At 42.7% G+C, this 21,836-nt stretch overlaps 1 protein-coding gene across 10 annotated transcripts in view; it reads right to left on the minus strand.

The window, feature by feature from the left end:
• MARCHF8 (membrane associated ring-CH-type finger 8) overlaps window positions 1-21,836 on the minus strand; it is a 94,385-nt gene that overhangs the window by 44,217 nt on the left and 28,332 nt on the right. For 4 of the 10 annotated variants that reach the window (XM_075107651.1, XM_075107654.1, XM_075107653.1 and 1 more), the window contains exon 3: window positions 9,627-9,758. The exons of 5 other annotated variants lie outside the window; for them this stretch is intronic. In XM_075107651.1, coding sequence (XP_074963752.1) covers window positions 9,627-9,758 — 132 coding nt within the window. Of the gene's footprint in view, window positions 1-313; window positions 362-9,626; window positions 9,759-21,836 lie in introns of those variants that run through there. One more of the 10 variants, XM_075107657.1, reaches the window with a different exon arrangement.

Here is a 21,836-nt window from a genome sequence, read left to right on the forward strand (position 1 = left end):
GGGGGTGGAGATGGTGATTTGGGGTTTTTTGGTTGGTGGTTGTTTTTTTTTTTTCCTTTACTGGGACTGAAATTCAGAGGCCTTTTTTTTCCACCAGATGAGGCTGCCATTCACAGAGGCCAGGCTGTCTGAGGTTATCATCTAGCCAGTAGGTTGAAGTCATTCTGTACTTTGCCACAGGCAAAATGGAGAAACAAGGCATGAGACAAAGGGTGGAGGAAAATAATAATTGGTGTAGTCTTTGAGCCCTGAACTACTTAACTGAAGAAATGGAAAAATCACCCTCTCGCAATGCTCTCCTACATTACCTCACCTTCCCTGAGACAATAAGCTCTTTGGAGCACATCCTATGTCTTTAGGCACTTCTGGACAGCTTTACAGTACCCTTCTGGTATCTGCAGATAACAACAAAGTAAGAGAACTTGGAGAAACAGCATCTGTGGATATGGTCTGTCCAGCCACGTGATGAAAAGCTTGAGTTGGGCCCTTCTGATTTCCTCATGGCTAGCCTCATAAAGAAAGCACATTAATTTAATTCAAATGGATGAAAAATTATTCACTACCAAGCAGGAGACAAAGTTCAGGGCAAGGGTATTTTAACTCATTTCACACAGGGCAGCTCCCAGGCAGACTTCACAGACCCTGCGAAGCCATGCTGGGAGAAACAACTACTACCTCCTTCAAAACCGTGGTGGAACTGCTTTTGTGAGAAGCTAAATCACTTCAGTGAGAGTAAAAGGTGACATGAACCTCACAGGTTATGCTTCCGAGAGAGGCAGAAGACCTTTACAACATAGGTCTTCAGAGGCCTACTTTTTTTTCAGCCAGTCTGACTCATAAAAAAGCCTAGTTTCTGAGATGATAGGCAAAGGCATTGGTTGCTCAGCTGTTCTTGATCATCTTGGTTTAAGCCATTAAAGGTTCCCACCTGTAATAGCTACCAAGCAAATACATTTATCAGCAATAGTTATTTGGCAAGCCTGAAGTCAAGGTAGTAAAGTAGCACCAGGAAAGTCATTAGTCATGGTCTTTGTCTTTCATCCACGTACAGCAGGCAGATGAGAAAGGGGTATTGCTAACAAAAAAAGGTATGGATTCCAAGACACATTACAAAGGACTATTTTTAGCAAATGCAACTGTTAAGAAAGGAATGTGTAGCTTTAACAACAAGTGGAAAGAATCTGTAAGCAAAACCAACACACTCAGAACAAGTGATGTTTAACAAAAATTAAATCCCAATGTCAAAAACACATCAAGAAAAGACATGAAAGGGAAGGAGAGCAAGCCACAAAAGACATCAAAAAGGAGAGGAGGTGGGAAGAACAGCATAATCTGAAATTCTCTCTGTTTTTTACAGATTTATGATTGTTAAAGATCCAGACAGAAAAGGTTATCTTTTTTTTTTGGTTTTGTGTCCTGTTTTTCTCAGCAACTCAGCGTAACAGTAACTTCACAAAGTTTAGCTCTGCTCTATAGCTCTGACTGAATTGTCTATTGACAATTGCCTATTTTTGCCCTTCTCCAAATGCTCTTCTAATGTTGTCGTGCAGTCGTAGGGTTTCCCCATTGAGGCTGACTCGTTTCTATTGTAGCTGACAGAACTACTGCTCTTCCAAAACATTTGTAGTCCTTTGATATGGCCCAGATTGAAGGACTCTACATAGCAAGTGAAGCATTATTAACAAATACAGAAGGTGTTACTTGGTAGCTGTAACACTTGTGGCCACGCTGCATATGACAGAGACAATTCTCTGTCAAACCACTCATCACAAAAGCTTTAGTAATTTGCATCGTCTTCTAAGATGCCACTACCAGGCATCCTTACTGAAAGCCATGGGGACACGCTTACCTCTTAGAGGAGGAAAAGTGTGGCCAGTCAGCAGTACAGCTGAGTAATTTTCATGAAGAGACGGCAAATTGTACTGACCACAATCACCAATGCTAGTGAGGGCCTGGCTGCCTTTAACAGGTGCAGCTAAAATCCATGGACATCACTCAGAAATGAACACATCAAAGCTTTGAGAATTACAGTAATCACGTAAGATTATTTAACAGGAAGCTTAAACAAGATCAAATTTGGCAAAGCTGGAGACAATCCTTTTTTGCTGCATTTCCAGGTACTCCTGGTACCTCTGCGGAAAGAGAATTTAGGCCTCAGAAGGGAAGAGCCCAACACCAGTTCTAGTTAAGGAAATGGTCAGGGATACATCGCTGGTTTTTGGGTCATGGAGATGTGTGTTCATGGTTTCGTTGTTGGTTTGGTGTGCTCCTTGGGTAAGGCACTTCAATTTATGCTTCAGTTCCTTCGGGATAAAACGGAGCAAGCAATTATTTTTCTTGCCTCGCATGTCCACTTTTTTAGACAAAGTTTTGAGAGATGAAAGGTGGTCTTTTCCCACATATCTACAACACGTAATACTTAGTAAAACAGGACATAACACAAGGGGTCTTCAGTGCCACTGTCACACGCCACCAAAAAAAATAATGCTTGAGGAGCGAAAGTACCTGATTTTTTTTTAAAAAAAGCAAACCATATTACTAATTGATTGAATTCATATTCCAAATCAGATGCCAAACATTTTGTGACTGAGGATCGGAACTTTTGCTAAAGGCATTTCAAAGAGGAAATAAATTTCAAATGAAGTTAAAAAAAAAATTACTAAATATAAAAAAGATTTTTTAAGAACTGCCACTCTGGCCATGCTCATTTTCCTTTGAATTCTTCCACCTTCAGCATGGGAGAACAAACAAGAGAACTTTAACGCTCTTATTACCTAAACTCATCTTTGAACCAGGGGAAAAAAAAAGAAAAAAATCCACAGGAAAAATCAAGATTTTTTTCTAAAGGAAGTTTTGATACGTGAAGTTACCAAAGATTTAGCATAATCATATTAGGTAGATAAACTGGGAAATTTTCTGGTTTTTTTTAAGACAAGTGAACTGAGTTTAAAATAATTGTCAGATACAAATTTAGTTTTAAGTGAATACTTGATTCTCATCAATGATCCTGATCTCTCTGCACATAGATAATTAGTCAAGATCTGGTTTTGAAATCCTAAATTTTATTATATTCTAAAAGTAGCCTGGCCCCAAAGCTAAGGATTGATGAAATAGTTCAATTAATCACCACAGAGCATCACCTCTTACTTAAAAGTGCCTTCGTAACGGGGGACTGGAAGGCAAACAGTGCAACACCAGTTTCGAGCAGAGGTGCCAGGAGGTGTTCACAGAGCCTCTGCACTGGGCAGGATTAGCGAAGCAATCACTAGCGGTCCAGTGAATAAATCTTATATATTGCAGCTTTTGTAAAGGAAAATTATTTCACAAATTAAATAATTTGGGATTTTTTTCACCCCCTCTTCCCTGAATGCATCAATAATCACATAGACTCTAAGATACTTTTGGGATGGAATTTTACTAAATTCTTTCTGTAATCCAGATAGCATAGGCTGACTAGTTCTGTGTTTCCTAAGCTACCACAGACAGAAGGAAAGGCTATCACACAGTAAATATCTGACTAAAGGTTAGGAGAGGTGGGTTTTTTTATTTTTGTTTTGTTTTTGTTTTGTTATTTCTAATAAAATCAGTTTTCACAGCAGAAGGAAGTCACCAGCGGAGTGTCGCAGGGAGAGAGTTAACACAAAACAGCCTGAAAAGCAAGGTTAATAAGAAGGTGGCAAAGTTTGCTTCTGTACAGCTTCCTGTATGAGCCAAGGCAAGGCACAGAACCACCTAACTGTAGCAGCTAGTAAAACAGCAGATGACATGCAGGCTGGATAAATGTCAGGTGACAATCTGGCAGGTACTTAAGGAACACGGTCTTCAGGTTATGAAAGTAATTTTACAGAAACATCAGCTCAGTGCTAGGGAGTGGACCAAAACCCACCATGTGTTTGCAATTATTAAGGAAAGGCTAGAAAACAAACCAGGAAACCACTGTTGTCTTCTGCAAATCCATAAATGCCATTTTAAATACTGTGGGCAGTTCTCATCCCACAGAAATCAAATAAGGGTTAGTAAGACTGAAAAGGATATGCAAAGAGTAATGGGGTGACTGAATTAATGTATGAATAATTTCCACGCGAGAAATGACTACATGACTGGGGCTCTTCAACATGGAAAAGAGATAACAGAACACAATCATGGAGAAAATAACTAGGAAACCATCTCCCATCTCTCCAGTAAAAAAAACAGGGAACATCCAATGACGTGCAGTTCAGAACAAAAAAGAGACTATATTTTTCATAGTCCATAGTTAATGGTGGGACTCTGCCCCAGGTGATTGTGGGTGCTCGAAGTTTTATTTGGGGTCAAAAAGCTATTGGAGAGATTAGTGGAACAGGAATATATTGAGAACTATTAAATACAAATAAAGAAATGTCCCTAAGCTATAAATCAGTGAAAGCTGGGAGAGCTTTCTGGGGAGGCATCATTATACGGTTGATGGTATGCCTACGTTTAGACGTATTAATATAATTACAGGCCTGTTTTTACACCAGTCCCCAAGCATCTCCTGTTGCACATGGCCACAAAATGCTTTGGTCCTACCTGGTACAGCAGTTCTCGTGTTCTCTGTTCTAGCTATGACTTTGTCAACAGCTTTAGCATTCTTGTTATCGTGAGCATAAGGGACTGCTTGGGTCTTTGAGTCAGTTATCTGGAATAATCATCGTTCATGAGATACGCATTTAGTCTAGAATGGTTCAAGAAAACATTATTTCATACTCCCATACATGGACAAGTCTCTCCAGAAAATGAATTTAGACATCAATGAAAAAACAGGCAAATCAGGAAAACAACAATGTATGACAGGAAGGGAGCGGGGGAAAAAAAAGAAAGATGATGCCACCAGTGCCTCAAGTACCTGTGGTGCAGGCAGGGACCCAGATCAGGTGAAAATATCCCAGGATGACCCTGTAAAGAGGACTCTGCTCCCCCCACAAGATGACAAAACAAAAATGGATTCCCCAAATCCCAGACTGCAGCAGTTGGAGCTCAGGACAACTGACAGCATATTCTCAGTGCTTTCAAGCCGCCAGCCTTCACTAGCTTCGCACGGACTTCTCCAGAAGCACAGGAAAGGCACAATGGCTAAAGCTCTCCACAGAGTTCAACACGTAGGCGGTCTGACTTGGAGAGGTCTGCACTCCCAAACTGGCCTATCCGTAGTCATGATGTTGTATCCAAGCCCAAGGTCGTAAGCATCCACACGCCAACATTTACAAACTGTGTTGAAATGTCTTTCTGTTAACTTTTAGCTCGGATGTTGTATGAGCCTACAGTCATCTCACTTCAAGACTGTTCTCTAAACATTGCTGAAAGGCAAATATACAACTGGGGAGCTCCAAAGCACAACTGCAATGACACCATTTATGGTACGCAAAACCTTGCAAAACATAAAAACACCACTTTAAGTCCAACCTGTTAATTTGCTGATACTTTAATATGAATGCACAAATAAACCAGACCAAGCCTGAGCTGTACAGCCAAGATAGCACATCGCTGAGCCCTGTGCCCAAGACTTGCTCGGAGAGAGGCGGTATGCGGGTTGGCACATCTCCGCACTAATGCGCTCACACAGCTTTTGGATTGGGCTTGTCTGTACTGGCAGTCAAGTCCTGACTTACTTGACCTGCAGACAGTCTATGGAGATGCACGGGGTTGCCCGATACCCCTCTGCCACCACCAAATCTTACACAGGGTCATTTCCCTACTGGAAGCTTTGTATTTCTGCCTCCCTGCAGTCATTCCCAGGAGGGAGGGAAGGATGGACAATGGATGGACAAAGGATGGACATGGTTTCAGTCCTTCCTGCTCTGTTATCATGTCACTGATGCATCCTGTGCCTTTTAGACAATGAGACACAGGGGTTTGGAGAAGTGTGATTGTGGGGAAACAGTCTCTATCCCTCCTCTTACTGACCCTTGCTTGTCACCGGTGGCCAAAACATGCCCACGATGAAGCAGCCGAATCCATCCCGGTGCTAAGGTTAAAGCACAAGGAGACAATGGCACTCCTTTGCCCTCCTCCACGAGGCCAAGGTACAGAGATCTCCAGCCTGGCATGGTGCGCTTCCTCGGGGAGGTGCGGTGGAGTCTCCCTCCTGCAGCCCCACTGTTGTTTCCCCCCCAAACCACATCCACGGGAGGGAGGCAGACGCTGCCCCTCCCCGCGGCTGGCAAAGGACAGAGGCAGAGGGCCACCCCGCTCTGGGGGAAGGGGCAGGGGCAAAACCGTAAGGAAGCTGGCTGACCCAGAGAAAAGGCTGGATGGCACAGGGCGGGCTACAAAACTGACACCACGAATGCACAGTAATATACGCTCCAGGTAAGTCTGACATCATTTGCCATCACAAGCAGTTTGACTGCAGCCCCACCACGGCACCAGAATACTGCCCACCAGTAACCTTTCTGGGAGACAGCCTAGTGGCAGAAGGCTGTGGACTGAAAATATGTTAATTCTGTACCACTGAAAAATAAATTTTCAATCTAAAATTATATTTAGAAAAAAACAACCCTTAAGAAAAAAAAACCACAAACACAAACTCTATCTGTTCTCACCACAGACCTACCTCTAAAATTCCTTGTCAGTGAGAAATAAAAAACCCTAAAGTTTCTCCACTGCTTGATAGGTCCTACAAAGAGGTCACCATGTTTCACTTTCCCTGGTTTTTACTACTTTTTCCAAGGACATCACAGCTGCAACCATTTCATTTAAACCTTGTTACAGTATGATGCTGCCTTTATATCACTGAACTAATAACTCCTCTTCTAGTCACTACTTTAATACCAACATAAGCACACTCTTCCTTTCAGTTTGTGTGATTTCCTGCTGCTGCCAAATACTGAATTATTTTAATTGTATTTTTAACTCTGCCATTAGGAACCTTCATATGCCATTACAAAGAGTCACAGTGATAAGAGATAAAACTGGTAAGGAGTTTTATCAAATAAGTCTTGGTCCTGCTCCCTGCCACAGCCTGAACATAGAGTATCATGTTTCCTGTTCTGGTCTGATTCCAGCTCTTCACAGAGACTTACAGAAAAATAACCAAAAATTGGATTTGTGCCCTTTTTTCCCTTATTCATTAACTGGGTTTTTTTGTTTGGTTTGGTTTTTTGTGGTTTGTGTTTTTGTTTTTTTTTTTGTTCAGTGCACACTCTTGTCTTCCTGCATCTGAAAGTAAGTGCTGAAGTGCTATGTTCAGTCCAAGTATTTTCTTCACTCTTAGCTGATGGAGCAAATCTTTGGGAATTGTTGTAGATATTTTGATCCAGATAATCTCCCAGATTCATGAAAGTTCCTTATTTTATTATTATTAAAGCTGTCTGAATTTTAAAGAAAAATTGTAAACACTGGAATAAAACTCTTCTCGCCAGGAGTGAGATTTTATGATCTGCAGTGTCATGCTCCATCCAGGTCCCTCAGCCTCAGCTGCACAAGGATTTTCAGGAATTTCTGAAGCATGGGCATAAGCCGGAGCACTTTCAGATGGCACATCAAAGTTGACACTCTTATCTAGGCCCAAATTGGTTTAAGCCAGATGTGAACACAAGCACTTGAGTCCTCTCTGTGCCAATAAGGCTGTAATTGCTGTTTTGAGCTACAGTGACAGTATTAGATCTTATTTGATTATTAATAAAAAAAAAGTCCGCTGAGTGGCTGGCAGGAGGCTGAGTACAGACGGAATCTGAACGTGGATAGTTGAAAAAAGAACAACACGGAGGTGCTTTTAGAAAACTTCATTTCAAAATATCAAAATATCATTCCAGTACATTAAACATGTAAGTGCAGAATTAACTCTTCCTTCCCTATACCCTGATGAGTAGATAACACAACTGTGGACTCCAAGTGTAACCAAGTAGTGAAGCAGTAAAATACACTTTAATGTTAAAAAAAAAAAAATAAATCTTAACGTTTAAATCACATAATCCCAAATCCACCTCTCAATTCCACCGACTTCATTCAAGTAACTGAATGCATGGGACCTCACAAGTCTAATAAAATCAGATAAAGAATCCAGCTAGCGAGCTCCCATGAAACAAGGATCTTACGCATTGAAAGGTCACACAATCTGTTGTAAAAGAGTATTAGACTGTCATCTCTCTATCCCACGACAAATATTGAAGCATCTGCAAAATTCAAGTATAAGACCAATTCTTACTGTGTGTACAGCATATAAATTTGAAGAACTTTAACATATGAAGTCAAAAGGAGCTTTTTAAGTCAACATTTCAAGTTATTTAAGACTCCCACAAAGTACTGATGTGTCCCCCACCCCCAAAGTCAAAGGCTGATAACGTGTGTGACAAAATATTGTCACTCTCAGTTGTTAACAAAAGGAAAAAAGAAATGTCACTAAATATCATATTCTTGCATACATGCAAATTCTATTTAGGTGATCAAGTCATCTCGGAAGGCAACATACTGGCAGACAGCGTACATTTAAGCTTCACCAAAAGCACATGACCATTAATCTCCTCCTGAGGGATTTCGCATAAAGCTGACAATTTCTGCTTCCACCAGTAATGCTTATTTACTAAACCCTGGACTGGACTTCAAGCTCTCGTTTTGAAAAGAAAACAACTTGTCTGCACAGCAAAGCATCGTTTCGTCCCAGTTGTCTAGCAGGGACTCTTGATTTTTGCACTTTCAAGTTTGAGGTTTTTAGTAGCCCACCTAGATAAATAAATAAATGAATAAATAATAAAACTCCCCCTAAAACCGAAACAAACCCCCCAGCCAGGGAGGGCAGGCAGGCAGGACACACACACACGCCAGTGCAGTTAGCAGCCAGAAGCAGCAAACATACTTAAGGCACACAAAGCAAATAACATTTGAACATCCCTGCAAACAAGATTATGTATTTGTATACCTCCCTCTCTCACACATGCACAAACCCATACATTACACAGCAGAACAGAACAAAGGCCCTTTGTTATTGTTCCATAAGGTTTTGCAAAATCCCCTTCTTTGTCTAAAACTGAACTAACAGCGTTGCTCGAACCCCGACGATCTAAATATACAAAGATTGTACAGAGAAGGGATATAGATTTCTTTTAGAACAACTGATAACATTAGAAAAGACAGACAAGCTTTGGAGAACAGAAGCCCCAGTTCACAAGCATCTTTATTCAGAAGATTTAAAAAAAAATAGTAAATACTGCAGCCATTCAAATGCACACACTCTGAAAGGACACAATTGGAGCTTAAGGCTTATCACACCCAGCTGTGTTTTAACAGAATCTCTTATGGTTACCTCCCCCCACATAAAAGTGCTAATACCAACACAATTAAAAAGCCAGCTTAAATAAAAACAACCTTAACATTTTCCAAAAAACCAGCAAATTGCCTCTCTGCTTTTAATCCCCAGCACCTTCAGAAGAATGATAGCATGAATGAAGGAAAGGTGCTTCAAAAAAAGAAAAAAAAAAAGGCAGCTTCACAATTAGAACTGAACAAAGTATCGCACTAAAAGGGATGGTTCATCTAACACTAAGAGGAGCCTCCACAGCAGCCTCTCTTGACAGGCTGCCCTGACGTACATGTTTATTTTGCAGGGCTTAGCAGCATCCCTACAATGAACAGTAAAGCCAAGATACTCTGGTGACAAGACATTCTCCTACCTGAAGCTTCATTTCCCAGCACGAATGCATGTGTGTATCCTCAGTGTGGCTTCCCCTGGTTGCATGACTCCTGTTATCCAGGCTAAAGAGACAGAGCTGTGTAAGCAGAGCTGCTGACTGCCCTACATTTGCCTGCAGATGAAGAGAAAGAGTTGGTGCTGTATTTGCCTGGGCTTGTTTAAGCCCCCTAAATATAATACTAGTGTAGCTCAAACTAGACTAACTACTTCCTCCAGCTGATCCCAGTGAAAAGAGCTTGTGATGAATAATGCATGAGAGCTCCTATGAACATGCAGCAGCTGATGTTCACCTCTCCCCCCTTCCTGAAAGCAATCCCTAGCAATTTTTGTGCTACGAAGCATAAAAATTCTCCCAATGTCCAAAGAGCAAGGCGGAAGCCCCTCCCAGACCAATTTTCTCTCCTCTACTCATTAGTCAAACCAACAGATCTGGTGATTTATTTTTTTTGTAAGATAAGATTGGTGCCTTATCTATGCAGCTAGAAGTCAAAGAAAGCATGACAATCACAGAGACGTGTCTCTGGACTACACAATGCTAGTAAATTCAGTTGCTTAGTAATTATTTTTTCTTGCTCTTAAAGGCTGTGATGCAAGAGAGGCCGTATAAAGATGAACATCAAAGACAGAGAAAGAAGGTGACAGACCAGAAAATAATACAGCAGAAAGAAGGTGGGGAAAAAAAAATGCTTGCTGTAGCTGGCAAGTTCAGTTTACTGTTTACAGAGAAAATAGATTGCTTAGGAGAACTTAGTGGGTGGAAGAATATGGGGGATAAATCCACAAGTTTCCTCGCTTGAGCAATAAATTCCACTATGTCAGTACAACTTTGCAGCCTAACTACAAAAATCACTTTACTTTCAGATATTTTTCCAGAGAGCGAACAATCACAGAACTCATTTGCAAGTACTTCATTTGCAAGTGCGATTATTGCAACAGGCAAATGCCAATACACGCCACTTGCAGATTCACTTCTATTTCTCAGAACTTTTTTGCTTTGATTTCATTGTTAGATATAAAGAGATGCCAAATAATTCGTTGTGTCAGTTACTTGCCGCCATCCAAGCGACACAGCCACCCGAACACAACTGACGGGCTCTCACAAGCTGTTAGCTTCCTGTAAAGGAAACGTGGCCTTAATGGATCACGTACAGGGAGAGAGTCTATGCAGCTCCCTAAATCCTGAGCCGTGGCTCTTTAGTTTGGGCATAACCTGACCCTCTAGACAACTCTTGAGGTTGCATTTCTCAGGTCTCATCAAAACGCAGAGACAGTCCCTGCTTTCCACCCCCACCACAGGTGACTTATGTGCAAAACGAGAGATAAAAGGTGAAGACAATCGATAGAGACCAAAGGGATGTGCAACACGTTAAAGTTACTTAGCGCTCAGTCATGACTGGTTGTTACTTTTGAATGACTCTTCTTTCACCTCTGCTACGGGTGATCCTCCTGCCAGGATCGAAGCTAACCTTAAGACTCTCCAGATGACATTACCTAGACGGTTGCATCTATTACCATGCTTTCCCCGGGACGCCCTCTGACCCTGGGGATGCTATACACACCACAAGGCAGAGGAGAGGATTTCCTTTCCTTTCAGCTGCACTTTTTTTCCAGACCAACTCCATCTTGTTACCCTCCTCGGTTCCCCGCCACATCCACTTTTAAACTGAGGTCTTCAGATGATGGTACCCCGTTCAAAATTCAGTTTTACCACAAAATTACGTAGTACAAATCCTGCGGCCAGGACCACTCTGTACATACTTTGTTTCTCATGCTCTCTCTCTCACGCATGGTCAAGGACAACACCCTGACCCAGATGGACCTCTTGTCTCATGCAGCACAGCTGGTCCCATACTCTGGGCACTCTGCGTAACTCACTTTCTCCCTCCCCCCAGACCGAATATCCATTTTTAAAAAGGAAGGGTCCAATACAAATATCAAATCAACACAAATATTATCGAATCCATAATAAAGGCTATACAAATATTTTGCTTATCAATATTCTACGGATAAACCTCAAGGAGGCATCAGTTCTTAACATTTAAAAACTGAGGCCTTAATGTCTTCCTCCAGCGCCTCCATCGCGATTTTAAAAATGGGAACCAAGAAGCTTCCAGAGAATTAGCAGGGCTGCCCAAAGTCGGAAGGCAGGGGCTCCGCGTAGACCCGGCCTCGTACCCTGCGAGCTGCAAGGCAAGCAAGCGGGCTGACGGTGACAGACGAAGGGCTGCTTTAGAGAGAGATCTTCCGTTTCTGCAAAGGAAGCCAAAGGGACTACACCTTGTTAGAGGAAACATAATCATAGGACACACTCAGATTCCACGCTATAAACAAACAGTAGGAAATTAAACAGCTGAAATTATTCATTTAGAGCGCAACACACTTAACAGTTTTGAAACAGGGTACGTTATATTAACTTCTATACAACTGACTTCATTTCAGAAACCCCAGCAAAGAGTAAATAATAAACCGCAAGATTATAGACTGCAAGATTAGCTCTATTGATGGCAGGGTTCAAAACTCGTGTCTCAGTATTTTCATACCAGAAGAGCTTTGGTTAAACAGCAGGATACTCTTCGCTCCCCACGTCAGCCCTGCAGACTCTTGCACACCTTCTTAGCGGTGCCTGGTTTTGATTCACCGGACTAGTGCGAACAAGCAGTTCGCAAACAAAATTTCTGCCTTAGCTCAACCCGGGCAACATGAATTCGCTCTCCAGGTGATTCCTTTAATATCTGGAAGATAGTATTGAACTCTGAGATTTTTTTATTTTTTTTTTTTTCTTTCCAGAGGCTCTAACTCTGAGGCTGATGGAAATGAATCACTGGAGGGGAGGGGGGAAAATCTGCCATAAACACACATTTGTAAGGCTTTAAATCCAGGGTGCGTATTTCGCATAGCCCTTTGGATATTTACCCTCTTAGTGCTTCAGGGGGTTAGGGCAAAGGTTATGAAGGTTGGGTTTTAAACTCAGACGGTGTATTGCTACCACTATGAACAATTATGCAAACAGCAAGCTAGAAATCTGGTTTAATCACATTCTGCACCAGCGTCACGCCAATGGACTCTCAGCAGAGCTATGTCGGCACATGGCCCGCAGGACTACTCCCGTGATACCAGGTGTTATGAGTAAGTTTCTGGGAGAGGCAAACCAGAAGACAAACAGATGAGCATGAGAATAATTAAATGCTTTTTATTATTTCAGACAGTTCTCTCCATTGGGTATTCAATTTGAAACATAACATGGGAGAATTAAAGCCTATCTGCCTTCTGAAAAGGGTCCTTCATAGGGATATAAATAAAAAAAGTGTTTTCCTAACTTTTGAAGAATAATGAACTCAGTTGGTTTCTGAATCCACCCGTTCATTTAACACAGCATAAAAGGTTTTGTGTTCCTTAAAACCTTAGCATCTGAAAGGATGGGATTTGCACTGAAAATCTGACTGTCCATTTGAAAACACCCGCCCATACACAAATCCCACAATTTCTGTGTCTCAAAGCTTCAGAACAAAAAACAAACCAAACCAACATAAGAAACATGGACATTGAAAGTCTAAAGCCACATGGCAAACAACGCCCAAGTGACATGTGATATTCGATCACATAGGGTTTGTGTACTCTTAAGTCTTGCATCCCCACAATAAAGCATTTTGGGTTTTTTTTTCTTTCAAATATTAAATATTTTTTAATTTAATTAAATATTGGGATTTCACCAATATATTAATTCTCATGTTTATGAGGCTAAAAAAGGCATTTTAAAAATTAAAGAAGTTCCGCTGAACAGCTTTGTATTTCATTTGCTACAAAATGCTGTTCGTTTTATTCTCCTGCGTGCCTGAACAATCATGTTGCCGCTGTGAGAGGAAGAGATGCGGGAGAGGCCTCGCCACAGCAAGAGCTGTGCAGAGTGAAATCGCCTTCCATTCATGCGCACTTATTAGGTGAAACTTGAAATAATGTGCACGGCGTCAGCTCACAGACACATCGCTTCATTACATGCTTATGCTAGGGGCCAAGCTGAAATCATTCTGGGTAAGTATTTAGCTACTGGCTGCCCAGTTAATTTTACAGTCAAATTTTGTACAGTCTATTTGGTTTCTCCCATTTTTAAATAACTGCAGCCTCCTGGGGAAATTCTCTAGTAGACCATCTGCTCGTTTCTTATAAATCCTCCTTTCAGACCTTACGCAAATTTCCGAGTTGCCAATCAGAACTTCTTTGATGTCTGGGTGAAAAAAAAAACCCCCAACTATTCTGAATTGAACCCCGCAGTACAAAAAGGTTAGTTTTTGTACTGATCGGTAACATAACGATAGTAAAACGTGGCATTTCCCTGCAGCGCATCTCAAGCGGCAGATACACCCTCAGCGGGACGAGTATTTATGGTCGTCCCTGGCCATAGGTTAGGAAAACACAGTCGTGATCCAGGAAAAATTTATCTCACGTTTTTAGCTTGTTATATTCGGTCCCAAGTTTGTGTGTGCCCAAGCACCTCGTTTGCAACCGCCTCAGTCGGTACTGCCTGGGAACAGCTGATGGACGTTGCTCAGGTCTAACCCCGGAGGAGGCTGGAGGAAAGGAAGAACCAGTTTGGATGGCACAAGCGTAACGGGGGGAAGATGGGATAAGGGGAGGTTAAATACCGAGCAGCATTTTCTGCCTGTGAATTCGCCTAATCATGCTTATGCAAGCGTTGCGCTGCTCCTCTCTGGCTTATAAGACGCTGCAGGCTGGGCCCATCCAATGTTACACCAGACTTTTTCCGAACAAACAATGCTGGAAGGACTTTCAGCGATCAGGGACACACTGAAGGAACTAACAGGCTTTGATCCAGCAGACGTTTCTCTGAGCCTATGTGAATTCCACAGTGGAAAAAAGAAGTGAGGATTTTATACCTATTTTTAATTAAATTAGCACCAGTACCCAAACTCACTACGAAGCGTTAACAAATACCACATAACATCCCACGCCTCTCTGGAACAGGCAGAAAGACAGCAGTACCTGCAGGTAGGAGCTGACTTTTGGCCGCTGCCTGTGCCTAATTCAAATACTTGTCGCTGCTACAGTGAATTCACAGTGCTGCAAAGCAATATAATGGTGCTTAACCAAGTACTACGGGTGCCGCTAATGCACCTACAAAACAAGAGTGGGGTATAACAATATGGCCTGAAGAATTTTTCCAAAAAGCATTAAAAGATTGATTGCTGGGGAAAAAAAAAAAAAAAACAAACCAACACCCCAAACCAAATCCACAAAAAGCACTTCAGACTAGAGAAAATTGGGTGACTGAACATGAAACAAAAGGGCCAAACAACGAAGGGGCATATTGAGCTTCCTAATAGTTTTATTTCCCCTCACATCTACAGTTTTGGCTCTTTGTTCTGCTTTTTGGCCTCAGAAAGTATAGCCGAGTTCAGAATAGTGGATTGCACACAAGTTCTGCCCAAAAAAACTGAACATGCAGGAACTAGTTAAGACACTTTCACAAACATTTGAGAAATTTAAGAAAAAAAGTAAAAAACAGAACTTTGTTACAAAGAGGAACTGTAAGAGCTTCCTCAGAAGTTCCTCCAAGAAAAAAAAAAAATCAGATTCAAAACTCGAAACAGCTGAACCAACCCCACCTAAACATTGCACAAGAAGAATTCACCAGAAAGGACACAACAGACATGGGGGTCAGGGCTCTGCATTAAACACCCCCAAAAAATTCTCATTATAAACCAGAACCTCAGACTTCGCAGTTATTTCTGTCTTATTGTCTGTACTACAGAACAGCAGAGCCATAAAAATGGGTTGATCCCGTCTGCCTGCCTTCCCTCTGTAATCCAGCCGAGACTTGCGTGTGCCTTGGCTGCGTTCACTGCAGGTAGCAAGACAGAAGTCAGTCTTAAAGAAGGACTTCAATGATCTACTTCTTGTATTCCAGCTGGTTACCCCCGCATCATCCCTGGGGACAGACGGCACAGGGCTCCAGAGCCTGCGGCCGCATCGCTGCTGGGGGGCATGTGAGTGGAGGACCACAGTGGACATTTGCTGGAAGGGGATAAATCACGAGGGTGCATTTCAGAGCGGGCTGGAGGAAACACAGCTGGGGTTTGCTGGATGGGGTACTGCAGAATGGCACTTTTAAAGTAGTTCCGTTAAATGAGTAGCTGTAGCACCAGAGGTAAGGAGAGGTCAAAGAGAAGTCTTTAAGGAACTGCAGGGCTCTCGTAACGATTAGCTACCTGCTAGCTGCTTTACGGGTGGGCTTGTGTTGCAAACGTCAGACCGAAACCAGCCAAGTTGCTAAAACATTTACACCCAGGTATCAGAACCCTTGAAAGCAAATATTTGGATCTGGGCATGACGTCTAGCACGGTCAGTACATATTATGGATCTCTCCTGGGAGCAGCAGGAGGATTCCTGGCAGTTTGGGGGTCGAGCAGCAGGGCCAGGCAGAGGCTAAAATTGGGAATGCTTTAAGGAGATAAGCAGCTGCCACCAGTCCCACTTGGCATGAGGCTGGGTTGACTGGGGGGGGAGTTCAAAATGCTCATAAATCTATGAGCAACAGCAGCGCTTTGTGGTTTGAGCTGTATCTACATTCAAATGGAGGTTCATAGATGATAAGGGGGGAAAATAGAACAAAACAGCATGGCATGGACATCATACAGTGGGAACCGAAGCTCTGAGGGGGACAATGCAGCCCAGCCATGCTGGTTGTGCCTCTGAGCTCCTGCCTGGGTGCTCCCAGCCACATTCATGGGAAAGGCCCAGTCTCCCCTGGAAACTGCAAGCTCCTATACTTCAGTCAGCTCATTCTATAACCATTAAAAAGCATCTTTCAAAGCGGCATTACTTATTCAAGCTCAAAATCCACACAGGACAAACAGTGTAAAGAAGGTCCTAATAGCTGGGTGCATTACCCACTCCCTGCCAGCTCTTGCAGAAGAGACATCCCTCAGAGCAGCTGAGCTCAGGATGTGACTGGGAGAAAGCGCTGTCTTGCTGCAGACATGCTCACCCCAGCTGGGTTTTTTTGTTGTTGTTGTTGGGTTTGTTTGGTTTTGTTTTGTTTTTTTTCCAGCCTATTGCCTCCTATTAACATTTCCCTAGTAGTCTGTTTTAGCTCACCCAGACTCCCACCTTTACTATGTCTGATAGGGTGGAGTGTTCCCTTTACTTCTTTTCCCAAATTTTTCCACCTGAAAGTGGAAGACGTGATACCGATAGAAAACATGTTAAATGGTGAAGACCTGTCTCCTGACAGATCCTAGGTTGCCCTTGTCAACAGAGAATCAAATGAAGATGTTCCTGATGGTTCCACAAGATCAGTGCTAAGCCAGGCATTAGTCAATATTTTCAATAATCATCTGGAAGCCTGTTACACATATTAGCTAACGTGATCCTCATGATACAACTGTGTAAACAAAGGAACTAGAGCATGAGGTCGTTGAAGTGGTGGGTGCCAGCATGGAGCCGGAGAGGCAGAGCGGAAGACGTTGAGTGGCACACACGTGGCCGGACGCTGGTGTCGGTGGAAGGCAGACACTCTCGTGGGGGACTCCCCAGCACCCTGATGTTGACACTAAGTGGAAGTACTGCCTTACGCAGTAACGGGATGATCCTGGCTCACAGGGAGGCATCACGTGCCTCTTCAACCCAGCTTGCTACTGGTGGTCTTAACCTCAAGGTTGGGAAAGAAATTTGGTACATCCTGGAGAAGTAGACAATCTCTTGGATAAATTGTGTATGTGTGCTTGATGGTATTTAATTATGCGATCATATACTGTTGCCTCACTTCCTGGGCATACCGAAACTTGTCCAAGAAGGTTGGGACGAAGGGTGAACACAGTACTGTTGCGAACAACCCTACATAAATACAGTAACGATGACTGAAATTAGCTGACATGCCACATAAAACTGTTTCCTTTATGGAATGATCACAATATCTCTTAAAGCTGTGGATATCTTGCACAGGCAATCCTGCATGAAGACAGTTCCTAGCGATATATAAACCTAGAATATGACCTCTGCAGTAAAAAAGTTAAACCTGCAATCAGAAGAATGAATGAATTGAAAGACCAGTGAGAAACACATGGTTCTGACACTTTCCTCCCCATCGACAAGATCTTTGTGTTTGTGTGCAATAAGGAGGTGTAACGGAGGGGTTGCAAAACCACAACAGAATCACAACCAAAAGACAACTCTCAGTCCTATGCTCTGTAGACTGGACAATATATCTCCAATGTTACATCGTATTATCTAAAGGAAAAACATTTGGCATAACCAATGTGCTAAAGAGCCATTAAATAAGGAACAGAACATAGACTTTTTTTTTTTTTCTTTTTGTCCCTTTTCTTGAAGAATGGGCTTGCAGCAAAGGCAAAAGAGAGTCTTGGCTTTTATCTGAAGAAATTGTAGATCTCTAAGGTTTCATCTCATATTGGAAGCACACGAGTCAAGAACAGGTAACAACTACAAATGTCTGCTTATAAGCTAATTCAAGAACATCAAGCAACAAATAATTTTTCACACCGAAAGCAATTTAGAGTGTACTTTAAAAGTAAAAATGGTGCCAAAAATTCCTCCAAAAACCCCCCAGGTTCACTGAGATATTAAGTACAATATACTTAACTAAATGAACACAACCACACACGTGAGTTCCAGTTAACAAAGAGAGTGAATTTGACTTGGGAGTTAGAAAAAAAATTGATTGGTTTTTTTAGAGGTAAGTAGCCGTAAATACTTCTACGTCTGTGAGATCTAGAGCAGTCATTTTCCAAGGTATAAGTACTTAAGAGTAGGAAATGCAATTATCCTTCAAGGCAGTAAGGCACACTGGAAATCTGCATCTCCAAATCCAGCTTTGTTACAGACTCAGGTAGGTTACACAAAAAATTTAGATGTACATCCTGTTTCTTTACTATAAGGTCCCTGAAAAACCTAAGCATAAGATACAAACTTATTACTAAAAGTGTTCAATGTTAAAACTATATCAAAAAACTGTTTCCACACTCAGAACCTGAGTATATGAATATCTGTGCTAAACATGAACACTTGCAGTGACACTGACAGATGCATAATGGGCACACAAACGATTTCATGATACGGTCCCAGACTCTTGCCCCCAGGAACACCATAGGTGCTGCACCCGTAAGGAACACGGCGGGAGCGCACAGCACGCAGTGAGCGCAGGGGTGAAGCCAAATGCTGCAGACATGAGGACGAGCCTCTCCCTGACCCACACAGCCACCTGTTGTCAGGTCCACAAGGAACCAGATGCAGTCTACATTCAAGCATATGAAAAAATTATAAACGGGCCACTTATCAACATCAAAGCAGTGCTTATTTACAAGAAGAGAGAATTGGGTTGTAAATAAACTTAGATGTCCACAAAGAGGTGATCCCATTCTTCCCTTTGTCCCTGAAGATGTCAAAATTCAGTTCTTGACTCCTAGAAAATTAAATTCTGAATTTCAGCCACTGACCTCACAGAACACACGGTTGAGCTCGCTCAGTAATAAAAGCATGCTTTGACTTGTGGCCATCATGAAAAATCTCCACAAGCAACTTCCCAGAACAGGAGCAATGTCTGCTACCAAAGAGAAACATATTTAGTAGCAGATGACAGACCATTGCTCCTGGGACCAAGAGAAGCTGAGTGGATCCCAAAGATGGATGTTATTTGTACATGTGAGGACTATTGAGTCAGAAGGCTGAACCTCTACAAGCTCAGATTTCAGCAAAGCATGGAGTTATTCTAAAGAATAACTTCCCCTTGCCTCGTCAAGAATTATTCATAAATGGCATAAAGGTCAAGGAGAATCACCTAAGTTCAGGGGTGCAAATCTAAGGCTATATATAACTTCTCAGAAGTATGCCTTTTAACTGCTGGGGTACAGGGTTTAAAGGGAAATCAGCAATTTGAAAGCTAGACATGGTTTTAAAAACTCTGCAGTACCTTAAGGGTACCATACTGTAGCATGCTTCCCTAGCAGAATTGTTAGCCTTTGTTCTTCTCTCAAAAGAAACCTAAACAAAACGAAAAAGAGCCCCAAACAACCAAAACTCCAACCTACTTTAAGTATTTCACCAGGTAGAGAAGCACACCTACCTGAAAGGGCAAACCTACAGAGTCTCTCACTATGCGTCAATGCATGAGGCAAAACACCCTATAAGAGAAAACCCCCTGTACTTCTCGTGTCTCTCATTTACAGAAATTACCTTTAAAAAACAAATAACTTTAAAGATCAGTTTCCAGGAACCTGACAGCATCATTTTAAAGACACAGTACATCAGTGGATAATGAAAATCACTGCAAAGTATGGGTAGGACCTGTCTTTGTGGAGCTGTGATGATTTCAGAGGCACTCTGTACCAACGCAGATATTTATATGCACACACGACTCACTATGGGACCATGGCTGACACACATTTCTCGTTAGAAAGCAAACAAGCACACACGCTTTTGCCAGGGAAGAAAAAATATAAACTCTAAGATCACAAGCTCAGATCCAGGGCTCCCTTTATGGAAAGCTGTTGCATATTAATGTACACCAGAAACATCAACAGACCTGCAAAACACCACCACCAAAACATACTTGGCTATAACATAATTTAACACCAGCACTTCTTTTATAAATTCATTTTTTTCTAAGAATGATGCTCAGCTTGTTCAAGTGAACTGCTAGTGAAAGCTAGACAGGGACTGTGTTAATATCAGAGAGGCGGTTTAAGGATTCAGGTTAATGCAACAGTTACAGATCATAATAATTAACCAAAAGTTTTTGGTCTTGAGACACCAAAGCACGAGTTCACATGCAATAAGCAGAAAAAATTAAAACAGAGATCGTATATAAATGAGTCTGATTACAAGCAAACAGCAAAACCTGACACTTCCTACGATTCTTCTCTGAAGCATCACTACATAAACAAACCCCTCTGCTGCTGTATCAACTGCTGTTAGTTTCTGTATGTTTACTGAATTTTTGAAAGAAAGGGTTTTCTCCTCCTTCAAATCCCTTTCAGAAACAACTTCCCGCAGTTTGCCTTTCGTAATTCATCTCCACTCAAGAAGCCATCTGCTCCTTTCCTCACACACATGCTGTACACACTCCAAGAAAAACACAATGCAGAATCAAACGGCGTGATCTGACTTCTTGTTTTTTGTTAGGACTGCTGGAGCAGGAGCAGCTCCCGCCCTCCCATCGCCTCCCTCCTCTCCTTCCCCTTCGCCGGGGGTTTGCTGGGAAGCAGCATGCTCTAGCTCCCAGGAGCAGGGCTTAAGAGGACCAGCTTCCCATCCCGCACACAAACACAAAAGGAACAGAATTTAGGAAGGTCACAGCATTTTGCATGTTCACCGCAACCGAGATCAAGCAATGCCCACCTGCAGGAGGAAGACCCCGCCAGTCTCCCTGCGCCCTGTGCCCACCACATTCTGCAGCTGAGCTTTGGGCCAGCTCAGCAGAACCGGCTGCAGAGCAGGACTCCGGCAAAGCAGCCAGCTCAAAGGATCTGGTGACAAATGCTTCCAGCTGCCCAGCTTTTAGCCGTAGACCTGAAGCCCTTCACAAGGCTAGTCGGCAGTGTCAGCAGCGCTAGGTCTCCCGACACTGCTGACAGATGGGAGAAAGGATAGCGCAGGCACCCAAGGGACTTGCCCAACACCATCTAGGCAGGGCAGTAGAAGACAAACAAATTAAATCCCAAATTCCACTAGTTTAATCCAGGCCTAGCGGCGCTCTGTGTGCTTCTTGCCAGCTCTCCAGGTACCGAACAGAAGGGGAGGATAGCGGTGCTCTCGCCAGGAACACATGGGAGAGAAGAAAGCCCTGAAGCTGGCAAGGGGTGGGAACGGTGGCAACTGCCCATGGGGAGAAGGCAGGCAGGCAAGGGCAGAAGGAGCACCTCAGGCATTCACACCACCACCAGATGCCACGACGTTTATAGGAGTGAAGAACTAGGCAATGCCCTGCGAGAGCATGTTTGCAGGGGCACCCGACAGCAACTGCAGAGTGCTAAGCCCAGGAAGGGTTTGATGCAAGCAACAGTTAAGTCATCTTGACAAGCACAAGAACAACTCTCCTAATAACCAAAAGGAGAGATCTCAAGCAGGGTGGTGTTCAACCATGTGCAAATGCACCCATGGAAATGAGAGGCATTTGGTACGAAGCAGTTTCTCAAGCAATTTTCCTATTTCACTTAGT

The sequence above is a fragment of the Phalacrocorax aristotelis genome, chromosome 12, assembly GCF_949628215.1.
Source record: "Phalacrocorax aristotelis chromosome 12, bGulAri2.1, whole genome shotgun sequence".
In the NCBI taxonomy this organism is placed as follows: Eukaryota; Metazoa; Chordata; class Aves; order Suliformes; family Phalacrocoracidae; genus Phalacrocorax; species Phalacrocorax aristotelis.